The sequence below is a fragment of the Protobothrops mucrosquamatus genome, unplaced genomic scaffold, assembly GCF_001527695.2.
Source record: "Protobothrops mucrosquamatus isolate PMUCROS unplaced genomic scaffold, P.Mucros_1.0 scaffold6, whole genome shotgun sequence".
In the NCBI taxonomy this organism is placed as follows: Eukaryota; Metazoa; Chordata; class Lepidosauria; order Squamata; family Viperidae; genus Protobothrops; species Protobothrops mucrosquamatus.
In genome coordinates, this window is record NW_015386393.1 from 4,582,108 (window position 1) to 4,595,174 (window position 13,067).

The 13,067-nt window shown below is 39.6% G+C and overlaps 1 protein-coding gene across 1 annotated transcript in view; it reads right to left on the minus strand.

The window, feature by feature from the left end:
* LOC107282248 (GRAM domain-containing protein 2B) overlaps positions 1 to 10,438 on the minus strand; it is a 47,317-nt gene extending 36,879 nt beyond the window's left edge. The window contains exon 1 of the mRNA XM_015810013.1: positions 10,368 to 10,438. Coding sequence (XP_015665499.1) covers positions 10,368 to 10,420 — 53 coding nt within the window. The 5' untranslated portion in view covers positions 10,421 to 10,438. The remainder of the gene's footprint in view (positions 1 to 10,367) is intronic.
* Positions 10,439 to 13,067: the final 2,629 nt, after the last annotated feature.

Consider the following 13,067-nt stretch of genomic DNA (forward strand, 5'->3'; position numbering starts at 1 on the left):
TTTGGTGAAGAGCTTTGCTTCTATAGATCCCAGGGATCAGCTGAGAAAATTATTTTAGGTAGGGAGCAGGACTTTAGCAGCTGGAGTGGATTCAAGGGATGGGTTTTCTACTGTTGAGCTGTGAAATGTTGGTACTGTGAAATTGAAAACATGAAGCACTCTATTTTCTTATATTTATTATTTATTCATTTATTTAATTTCTATAGCCAGCGATATGATTTTTAAAAATTATAGCATAGTACAAAAACAACCGAGGAAAATTATCTTTATAGGTGTCAATATAACCAGTGTCTCTTAAACCTTTTTCTTTTAGAACTTTCCCACTTTTATATTTATCAATATTTACTGAATTAATAATTCAAATTAACACATTTGCTGTTGCTACCACCTCTTAAAATTGTTTGATGGGATTTTAATATTATTTTTCAACATAGGCTGGCAAATAATGTTGATTTCATTCTCAATCTTGACAACTTGAAGATGGCCGGCTGAGGAATTCTGGGAATTGAAGTCCACAGAACTTTAAAGTTGCCAAGGCTGAGAAACACTGAGCTAGGACAAGTAACAGAGTAAAGAGCTGAGCTTGCTGTATATTAATACAGTCCCTCAGTGAGACTTATTATATGAATCTTACTTTGAGTTCGGATTATTTTTATATTTTATTTTATTATTTTATTTTATTTTATTTTATTTTATTTTATTTTATTTTATTTTATTTTATTTTATTTTATTTATTATTTTATTTTATTTTATTTTATTTTATTTTATTTTATTTTATTATTTATTTTATTTTATTTTATTTTATTTTATTTTATTTTATTTTATTTTATTATTTTATTTTATTTTATTATTATTTTATTTTATTTTATTTTATTTTATTTTATTTTATTTTATTATTTTATTTTATTTTATTTTATTTTATTTTATTTTTTATTTTATTATTTTATATCCCACCTTTATCATTTTTTACAAATAATTCAATGTGGTCAACATGTCATCTTCCTCCTCCTATTTTTCCCTCCAACAAGAGCCCTGTGAGGAGAACTGGGCTGAAACCCAGCAGGCTGTCATGGCTAAGGCAGAACTAGAACTCGTGGTCTCCCAGTTTCTAGCCTGGTGCCTTAACCACTAGATCAAACTGGCTCAGATATTGGCTTCTGGATTTGAAGAGGCATTTCAAGAATCTGCATTCCAGACCACAATCATTAAACTCTGAAGCCAAACGCTGCCCATTGCCACAAAACCTCAGAGATAGCTCACTGGAGCAAAGCAAAGGAAGTATAGGAGAGGATCAGGCAGAGCGCGGAGGAGGGGTCAAGCGTGTCATCAGTCTACAATCCCTTCGCATCCACAAGAGAGCTCAGTCCAGCCCACCTTGAATTCCATTGACTCTTATCTACCACCAGTTTGCTGTGACCGTTAGTAGTTCAGATTCTTGTAGAGAGCTTAAGCTTGCAATAAATCTTTATATTCATTTGAACTGCCTGGACTTCCTGATTTTCTCTGTGCTTGACAGGAAGCTAATCCTATGCCTTGCCTTTCAGAAATGTCCACAAAGGAGAGTCCAAAAAATTCAAGATGACACTCATGACTTTGAAACCCCACCAGAACCCCACCTGAAACCCCTTCAGTTGTAACTGCTGCTTTAACTTTTTTTAGCTTTTCTTGGGAAACCTTTAAGGCAGCGTTTTCAGGTTGGGGGGGCGAGGGGGGGAAAGAGGAGATGGTTTTGTGTGAGGGGTAGGCAGCACATGTGCACACACAGACACACAACTTCATTTGTGTGAACGGCAATATGGGCAGGGCTGTGAGTGCCAGCGCCCACCGCTCACACGAGTTGGGTTGTGTGTGTGCGCGCACAGGCCCACCACTCACATGGCCCGGTTGCAAATAGGCCACCTCCTGGTAGTGGGTCGCAGCTTACAGGTTGGTAACCCCTTCCTTAAGGTCACCTACATCCCATTTGAAACTGCAGATATACTGCAGCAACCCTGAACATTAGGAAAATGAATCAGGAAATCAGGAATCAGGAAAATGAATCAGATCATTTCTGCAACATCTTCCAACAAAATGGACATCTGTGCAATTTCATCAAAAAGTGCCTAACCACTCAACCCACAGCACAATCAACACAAGCTATGAAAAGGATAACACTGCCATACATCACAAACATCTCTGAAACAACCAACAGACTATTACAACCACATGGCATCACTTTAGCATTCAAAGTAACGATAGCTCTCCAAAACATCCTAAGTAAACCAAAAGACCCAACCGCTCAGAAGAAAAAATAGAAGTAATCTTACAACACACAGTGTAAATCTTACAACACACAGTGTAATCTTACAACACACAGTGTAACAGCCACTATATAGGACAAAGAGGCAGGAGACTGTCAGAGCATCCATGAACACAACTAGCAATCAGAAGGCACAATTACATCTTCTTAATTGCAAAACACATGGACAGACTTCACCATAGTTTCAACTGGGAAACTGTGACCATCCTAGACCAAGCAAAGTCCAAAGACACTAGAGAATTCTTGGAAGCCTGGCACTCTCGTAAATCAGCCATCAATCGGCAATAAACACCATCATTCAAAAAAGGCAGTCAAAAAACTAAAAAGGGAACAAAAAGATCAAAATGCCTCTTCTCCAGCAATCAACATCCAGATAAGCAGAGATTAACACCAAGTTTGGGGGACGTGAAAGGAGCCTCCCTGGAAGATTGCATTATGTTTGACAATTGGGCATCCCTTGGACAATGGTGCTGTCACCGGCAAATCCTTTCAATTCAGAGGCACCCTTTGGTTAGCTTTGTAGGTGCTTCTGACATGAACACAAACAGAGCACCAAGATTAACACTAGACCAACAATCAAACAAGCGGTAAACAACCAAGGAACTACCAACTCAGACAAACAGTCAGACAGTAAACCACAGCCTAATCAAGGAACTACTAAGAATATTCCCACCAACACTGGTGGACAAGCCACTGGTATATAAACATAGAGTAAATCCTGCTTTCTCCTAGCTCTGCTGATGTTACCTAGTTGGGTAATAAAACATCTGGAAGAAAACAACCAACCTCAGAGAGCACCAGACAAGAATCCAGACCTCTGTAAATGTTTCTGATATTGAGAGTAACTAAGAAGAATCTCAATTTAGCTGGAATTTGGGTTTGGCTAGTCTAAAGAAAAGAAGAAATAGGGGAGACATGATAGCAGTATTCCAGTATCTGAGGCACTGCCACAAGGAAGAGCGAGTCACGTTCACCAGAGCACCAGAGGGAAGGATGAGACACAATGGTTGGAAACTGATCAAGGACAGAAGCAACCTGGAATTAAGGAGAAACTTCCTGACAGTGAGGACAATCAACCAGTGGAACAGCTTGCCTCCAGAAATCGTGGGCGCTCCATCACTTGGGATTTTTAAGAAGAGACTATAGGTTCTCCTGCTTGAGTGGGGGGCTGGACTAGAAGACCATCAAGGTCCCTTCTATTCTATTCTATTCTATTCTATTCTATTCTATTCTATTCTATTCTATTCTATTCTACTTTTGTTTTAGAAAGCTGCATTTACAATACATGTCAGATTTCTCTGAACTTGAAATCTTTCAGGATTCATATGTCTACTCCAAGGTTTCAAAGACAGAAATCAGTGAATGCACCTTGTTTCTAAGCACACCGGTGTAGGTGATGTGCACACAGATGAGAGCAACACTTAATGTGCAACTTAGATTTTCACATATTGTAGTACAGCCTCATCTAAAGGTACTCCTCACCTTTTGAATACAAGTGGAATCAGAATTCCATCGCTAAGAAAGCCAGTTGTTAAGTGAATCACGACCAGCGTTACGACAATTGCTAAACAAGTCCCTGCAGTTGTTAATCACACAGCTGTTAAGCAAATCCAATTTTCCCCCATTGATTTTGCTTGGTGGAAGCCATATGGGAAAACTGCAAATGTTGATCACCTGACCTGGGATGTTGCAATCGTCATAAATACATGCCAGTTGCCAAGCATCCAAATTTTGATCACGTGGATACTGCAGTGGTCATAAGTGTGAGGACTGGTCATTTGTCGATTTTTCCCAGTGCTGTTGTAACTTCAAATGGTCACTAAATGAATCGTGGTAAGTCGAGGACTGTCTGTATTCTAGTGCTCTCTGGACATAATTCCCATCATTCTCAGCCAGCATGGCTGCCGCTTGCCTGAAATACAAGTTGCAATCCATCCCATCCGGCTGCAGAGCTGTGGTTTGCCTAACCTATTTTTAAGCCCACATCCTTACACATCCTCTTTGCTTTAAAATCAGTGATGACAATTGACAGGCAGGACACACAGATTTAGAAACCATGTAATGAAGGCATCTCAGATGCCCTTGGCTTGGGCTTATGTTATACTTAAAGAAGAAGAAAAATAAGCTCCTTTTTTTTCATGTTGGCACAATAACTAGGCATCAAAGCACATCCAAGGAGACGTGGCAGAGCAGCTGATTGTTTCTGAATCACAATTTCCTGCTTGTTGGCAGCTTTTGTGTTTTTTCTTCACAGTAGCCATTAGTGTATTTTGGCTCTTGGCCTTTTCTTGCAGGACTTCTATTTTGAGAACTATAGGCGAGGGTGTGGAAGTGCAGGGCAGGGAACAATTTGAGCATGTCAAACCAATTCTGAAACATTGCCAAGAAAACTGCCAGAACTAGTCCAGGCAGTTGTCAGGAGTGTGACTTCAAAGCACAAAAAAGAAAAGAGACAAGAAACGAAGCGAAGCAAAAGGAAACTAGTCAGGGCTGAGTTTGTACAATCCCCTTAACCACAAACTAGCATACTGCCTTACATATGTTGTATGAACCCAATCTTAAACAAAGCCTGCAAAGATAAGATTTCAATTTGTTCTGCATCTACAAACTGGGGCCTGGCAGATCTGTGTTGTTGTGTTACCATTGAACTAAATGGAGGTGTATTTATGCGATAGGCCTGCTGTCTATAAAGGACATTCTAGGCTCAGACATTTTTCAAGAGACAAGGAAAATTTATTTATATGGCCATCCAACTCACTCATATTGACTCCAGACAACTTATAAAGATAAAACCCCAGGACAAAACCGAATTAAACCCCCACCCCCTGCTGATAATAATCAGATCAGCCACTGACAATCAGATCAGCCACTGACAACAATCAGATCAGGGGTCCCCAACCTGTAGACTGTGGCCTGCTATCGGGCTGTGGCCTATTCGCAACCAGGACATGTGAGTGGTGGGCTGGCATGCACACATGTGTGTTCGCAGCCACACTTGTGCGAATAGTGGGCACCAGTTCTCACAGCTCCACTCATGCCATTGCTCGCAGCCTCATGCCGCTCACATAAATGAAACTGTGCACGCACGTGCCTGCCCCTCACACAAAACCATCCCCTCTTTCCCCCCCCCTGTGCTGGGTTGCCAAACTGGAAAGATTAGGGAAAGCTGCTCTATATCACTCTGGGGTCCCCAGGCCTGTTGACACAACCATAGTGTGAGGAGTAAAAATTCAACTCCAAGGGCTTTGGAAAACAAAACATCCTTCCAACTGTTGATAGATTTCAATTGGTCACATGCTTTTCCAACAGCCTAGCAACCATTACAATGACCAAATCCGCCAATTATTAGATCAAAAGCCCCTTTTGTTCCTATCTTAGCTTCCCTTCCTTGTCTGTGGCATGATTTGTAACATTTTGCTAATTAAGGTTATAGCCTTATCTACAAGATGAACTGTTACCCAAACTGGATAATTGCAATTATAAAAGATTTAGGTTTTCCCTTGTTTATCTATAAGAGTGCCTGCATTTCAGCTAGAAGTTACGTGTGTACCAGAGTTCATGCTTCCGTTAAACATGGCTGCCTTTAGTTCATAGTTATACTTTAAAATACTAACTCTGGGCAGTTTTTATAAAGAATAAACCTTATATAAATGAATAGTATGTTATTCATAAGCTATACGCTATTCTGCAATAGTGTGCACTATTCTAAAAGTATGCTTTAAGTCAGTGTATATAGTTTCTCTCTATTCCTCCATCTTACTATATCTCCTTTCCTATAAATACCTTAGCTACGTGCCTCTATAAGCCTATTCCTTTTTAACAGAAATGAAAAATTATAACATGTACATTTCTTGTGTACCTTACAATAGCTTCAGGACCTTGTGACAGGGTGTCTTAAGTGAGAGTCAATCTTATCCCCGCAGGGATGATGTTTCACGGGGTGGAGCCACCACTGCAGCATGGTGGTGCAATGGTTAGAACCCAATATTGCAGGCTAATTGGCAGAATTAGACCTGCCAGCAGTTTGATTCTCATTGGATCAAGGTTGACTCAGCCTTCCATCCTTCGAGGTCGGTAAAATGAGGACCCAGATTGTTGGGGGCAATATGCTGACTCTATAAACTGCTTAGAGAGGGCTGTAAAGCACTGTGAAGCGGTATATAAGTCTAAGTGCTATTGCTATTGCTATCATGCTCAAAAATTGTGATTTTTGAGATTGATAAGGGGACTAAGTGTGTGTCCTATGTCTATATAGTAACATGATACAATTTGAGGACTCCACTTTCTTCTTTGATCTTTAAAAAGCTGCACTGGCTTTTATGCTGTTTCACTCTATCTCCTCGTTTTCAATATTCAGACCGGTTTTACTTTAAACAGTATTCATACTTTTGTCTTGATCTCTGGACCGGTGGAGGTCAGGATTTGCTTCCAACTGTTATAAAACAGCATTTATAGCTCAGAAGAACCTTGATTCTCGAGGCAAAAAGTAATAGATGATAACACCTATCCCAAGGTCAACCTGCATATTCTTCCAGTGAACAGAGAGTAGAATGCATTTATTAGCACTATTTCATTTAGCTATTCAGTTGCTATTTAGTTTATTCTGATGTGTGGCATTTCTGATAGCAGCTTAGCCTCTTACCTCTGGATTGAAGGGTTGTGTCTTTGCGTACATAGACACAAGAATGGTAAGCTCAGCACACTTTTTTGTCTGATTCAACAACTTGTTCTTATAACAGATACCAAGAAAATAGATTCTATCTACCTACTGAGAGACAGCCCCAAGGCCCATCACCTCTATCAGTGCTAGGCAGCATCTCTTTTGCACAATTTTTCAGCCCTTCTCATCCTTTTGGGTGGAGAAGAAATCGTTTCTACTTTTTGTCCAAAGGAAAACAACAATTTTACAAGATGTTCGTGCATGTAGGGTGCCAAGCGAACATCTCCAGGGACAAAATCCTACTTTTCTTTCCAGAGATTTTCAACAAAGATAATTAGGGGACTGGAGACTAAAACATATAAAGAACGGTTGCTGGAATTGGGTATTAGTCTAGTTTAACGAAGAGAAGGACAGAGGGGGGACATGATAGCAGTGTTCCAATATCTCAGGGGCTGCCACAAAGAAGAGGGAGTCAAGCTATTCTCCAAGGCGCCTGACGGCAGGACAAGAAGCAACAGATGGAAACTAATCAAAGAGAGAAGCAACCTGGAACTAAGGAGAAACTTCCTGACAGAACAATTAACCAGTGGAACAACCTGCCTCCAGAAGCGGTGAATGCTCCAACACTGGAAGTTTTTAAGAAGAGACTGGACACCCATTTGTCCGAAATGGTATAGGGTTTCCTGCCTGAGCAGGGGGTGGACTAGATGACCTCCAAGGTCCCTTCCAACTTTATTATTATTATTATTATTATTATTATTAATATTACTACTACACCACTACTACTATTACCTTTCATGACTTGCAAACACCTATTCTAGTTCAGAGCAAGACTCTATAAAGGAATTCCTTCCAGAGGCATTTTCAGATTGGAAGCAAAAAAAAACAATTGCACCTTTATTTCCTCACAGTTGTTGAGTAACAGCAAAGTCATCATGAAATAAAGAAATTTGAAAGCCATCCAAAGAATGAGGGTGAGCAAATAAAAGCCTCTGAAACTACAGGTAACTACTCTACTTATGACCACAACTGAGCCCAACATGTCTGTTGCTAAGCAGGACAGTTAAGTGAATTTTGCCCCATTTTACGACCTTTCTTGCCACAGTTGTTAAGTGAATTACTACAGTTGTTAATAACCTGGTTGCTAAGTGAATCTAGCTTCTCCATTGACTTTACTTGTCAGAAGGTCACAAAAGGTGATCACATGACCCCGGGACACCGTCATAAATATGAGTCAATTGCCAAGTGTCTGAATTTTTACCATGTGACTACAGAGATGCTGCAACAGTTGTTAAGTGTGGGAAATGGTCATAAGTAATTTTTTTCAATGCTGTTGTAACCATTTGAAGAATCACTAAATGAACTGTTATAAGTCAAGGACTACCTGTACTCAGATCAACAGACCATATCTAGAAACTTTTCAAAGCTTTACAGTAAATACTGTAAATCAGACCTGATTTCCTGGCAAGGACATGAATTCTCCTGTCCTATCATAAAGTAAGACCTTGCTAATTTTGTTTCCAAGAAAGCAGTGGCGGGATTCAAATAGCTGAACAACTGGTTCTCTTATTTAATGCAGGCCTGGCCCTCCGAGGCCTAGAACAAACTTCCAGAAGTGGCATCCATGCATTTCCGATCGGTTGTTCTAGACCTGGGAGGCCTCTTCCAGGCCTCTGAGGCCTATAACGAACTTCTGGAAGTGGCATCCATGCACTTCTGGGGGGCTGTTCTAGGCCTGGGAGGCCTCCAGGTCTCTGAGGCCTAGAACGGACTTCTGGAAGCAGTGTTCATTCAGCCGGTCCTCTGAACTCAGCAAAATGTGGCTACCGGTTCTGCCAAACCTGTGCGAACCGGTTGAATCCCACCACTGCAAGAAAGGTATGATTTTGTATGGTTTTTAATTGTATTAATACCATTATAATATTACATGGATACAGCCATTTCATGGCTTTTCCAGCAAGCGGGCCTGACCTAAGGAGGATTTTATTTAGGGACGATTTTAGGTATAATTTTAATTGGAACACAGCTTCGAATATTTGGTTTTAATTTGGTTTTAGAGGGGTTTTTATTTTTATTGATATGTATATCTGTTTTAATATGCTGTGCACCGCCCTGAGTCCTGCGGGAGAAGGGCGGTATAGAAATTAAATAATAATAATAATAATAATAATAATAATAATAATAATAATAATAATAATAATAATAATAATAATAATAATAATAATGTGTAAGATAATAGCTTGGGGAGGAATCATATATTGTTATGACTATGCTAGAGGAATTCTGACATCACCATGGGAAAAATGTTGTTTATCTGAGATTTCAAAGAGCTGCTACTAAAAATTATTATTAAAATCACTCCCCCAAGATTGTTCTTTGGAAGCTTTGGCCATTGATCAAATAGGTTCACAAGTCCATAGCAGAGACAACCTGCCCAGCATTCAGAAGTTCACGGATGAAAGCCAATAGTATGCATCCCAGGATAATAATAATAATAATAATAGTAATAATAATAATAATAATAATAGTAGTAGTAGTAGTAGTAGTAGTAGTAGTAGTAGTAGTAGTAGTAATAATAATAATAATAATAATAATAATAATAATAATAATAATAATAATAATAATAATAATAATAATAATAATAATAATAATAATAATAATAATAATGTTGGAAGGGACCTTGGAGGTCATCAAGTCCAACCCGCTGGATAAAGTTGCAGGATCCAATCTTGGTCAGTCACCAGGGCCAGAAGTTTAGTCTTCCGAGCCCATCATTCCAGTGGAGAGAAGTTCCCCAAGGATGAACTCCAGCATGAGTCTGAAAGGTAAGAAGACTAAACCTGTGGTTCCAGTAACTGACCTGGATTGGATCCTGCATTCACAAGTTGAGGGGGTCAAACTCTTTTCTAAAGCACCAGAAGGCAAGACAGGAAACAACGGATGGAAACTAATCAAGGAGAGACGCAGCCTAAAACTAACGAGAAATTTCCCAACAGTGAGAACAATTAACCAGTGAAATGCCTTGCCTTCAGAAGTTGTGGTTGTTCCATCATTGGAGGGTTTTAAAAAGAAACTGGACAGCCACTTGTCTACAATGGTATATGGTCTCCTGCTCAAGCAGGGGGTTGGACTAGAAGACCTCCAAGATCCCTTCCAACTCTATTCTATTCTATTCTATTCTATTCTATTCTATTCTATTCTATTCTATTCTATTCTCCTGTCCTTGGCATCTCCAATTCTGCTTAATTAATTAGTTCCCTGTGATTTACTAATTTCTCACTTTCAATCACACTGAAACACACACACACACACACACACACACACACACACACACAGTGTGGTTTCTGATCCCCATCTCTCTTATACAAAGAAGTACAATAAGAAACCCTGCCCAATCAAAACACTTACAGCTGGCTTGGTGATACCAAGACAGGATCTTCAGCCATCTGGTCATCCTCCATTTCTCACCTTTTCACTCTGGCCTCCGGTGTCTGTTGGCAGCTGCTTTAAATCACAGGTAGGGTGGGAAAAGTCCAAAGCTCACCAGGAAGCTTGTGTTGATTGGAGCACAAATTGTGTAACACAAATTGCCGGGAAACATATCCTTTAAAAAGAATGTCCATGCCATGGCAGGTGATTTCCCCTACTTTCAAGGAAATTGCAGAAGGCCACTTCAGTGTTGCCAAAGATTAAAAAAAAACACCTTTTGCACAGCATGTTCTTAATGTCCTTGACAACACACCAGGGTGGTGGTTGGGGAGCAGTGGTGACACACTTGTGTTTTATTCATGGGAGGTGGTGGAGAAAATCTCCTGCTTGCTTTTCTGGCAGATTTCATTTAATTTTATGAAGGACTCTCTGAAAAGCATTTCTGTGAAATTCTCAAGAGTGAGTCGATTTGAGAGAGAGCTGGAAGGCAAAATCCATTTGTGAATAGCCTACTCTCTAATGTATAATAATTGTTCCATTCTTAAACCTTAATCTAATTTAAATCTAAATCAAATCACTTAAATCCCAAGGGGAAACATCTGGAAGAAATTTACTCATAAAACTGTTTCTACCCTTGAAAAATGTTGCTTAATTTCTCCTCCTCTTGGTGATATTCAGAAAAATAATCCACTCAGTTTTTAACCCTCCAATTACAATTTCAGAAAGGCATTTGTAAGTGGGCCTAATTGTTATTACAGCAAGTCTTGCCTTTCTTCAGTGGTATTTAAACACGACTGTCTGAATCCAAGAAAAATATCCAGTGTGGAATCTATTAAAAGGATTTCTAACTGTATATCAGATTGCTTCATCTGTTTTCAGTTTTCAGCCAGTGAAAAATGTTGCATAAAGTTTGGTTATGTTTGCCAAACACCCTGAACCAGCAACATTTGAGACTGGTGTGTTTCTGCTAACCAATCCTACATGGTGATTTTACAGCTCCAACTGTTGTGTGAATGCAAAACCTTTAATTCAGGGGTCCCCAACCCCCAGGCCATGGACCAGCACCTGTCAGAATCCGGTCCGTGAAAACAAGTGAAGCCCCATCTGCACACATGTGGGACACAGACAGTGCATGAAACCATGGCCCCCGCGGTCCACGGAAAAGCCTCTCTCCACAGAACCTGTTCCTGGTTCCCAAAAAGTTGGGGGCTGCTCAGTGGTGGGATTCAGCCGGTTCGCACCCCTTCGGCAGAACCAGTAGCTAATTTTTTGTTGCCCAGGCCCAGAATGGACTTCTGGAAGCAACATCCACACAAAGAACCGGTTATTCACATATTTGAATCCCACCACTGGGGCTGGTGCTTTAATTAATTCAGGAACACAAGATTAAGTGTCACCCAAAATGTAGCATTGCCTAAATCTTGATTTAAAAAGCCGGACAATCTTTTTTGATGTCAGGATGGCATAGCTTTAGTGATGGCAGATTCAAATGGTGCACAAGTGATTTCCTTAACGAAAACTGGGTTTATTATAAAAACACAGATACACACACACACACACACACACACACACACACACACAGAGTTTTTCTTTCTGTAAGTAGTGCTTCAGCTTATTATTTTACAATGATACATTGTACATTTCTATTTCCATCTAACCTACAGGATGTTAACCTACTTTAACCATCCTAAAAATTCTATGTGCTATCTTTGTCAGGAGTGACTGCAGGGAGGGAGTCAAAAAAGGCAAGATGGCGGCTGCAATCATACCATTGAAGTCTTGCTCTTTTTAATGTATATCCCAATAAATGTGGTTTTGATGGCATGGTTGTGGGCTGCCATCTCGACTGTTTTGACCTTTCCCTAATCTCCCTCCCTGACCTTTATGATTTTATCTTACCGTATACAGTACCTATGTTCTCACTTATGCAATATGTACTATCATTATCGACTTTTTGAGATCTAGTTTTAATTTCCTTCTTGCCATTGTATGGTCCTTTCGCCATTTCATTCCACTTTTATTCATTGCCAGTTGTTTGCCTTTCAGCATTTTCCTCCTGCTCTCCTTTCCTTAATAACCAAGCCTGCTTTTATTCCTGGCCCTTGAAACGGTAGGCTGAATTGAACAGCAGGAACATAGCATTGCTTTTAAATCTTGCCACAAATGTCATTCATTCTTTTAACGTCAAGGGTGGTGGGTTTTTTTTGGTAGTGGTGATTGGTGCCTCAAATCAATAGAACTTTTGAAACAGAAAAATCCAGACTTTTCCTGGCTTGTGTATAGACAAATTCAAGAGAGATGGCGAATTGATAAAAAAACTGCTTTTTTTTATGGAAGATGGGAATTTTCTGAAACAAGTAAGGGATGATGCTAAAGGACATATCAGAAGGATATATAATGTTTTATTAGAATTGGATTCAGAAACCGAGCTAGTTAAAGATTGTATGATTAAATGGGCTCAAAATATAGGAGAAACAATTTCTATGGATACCTGGGAGTTGATATGGGTGAGAAATGTGAAATTTACACAAGCTCAAAATCTACGTGAGAATTTTTATAAAATGTTTTATAGATGGCACATGGATCCTGCAACTATGTCTCGCATTTATGAGAATTATGAATCCAAGTGCTGGAGGTGTGGACAACAAGATGCAACTTTTTTTCATATGTGGTGGACTT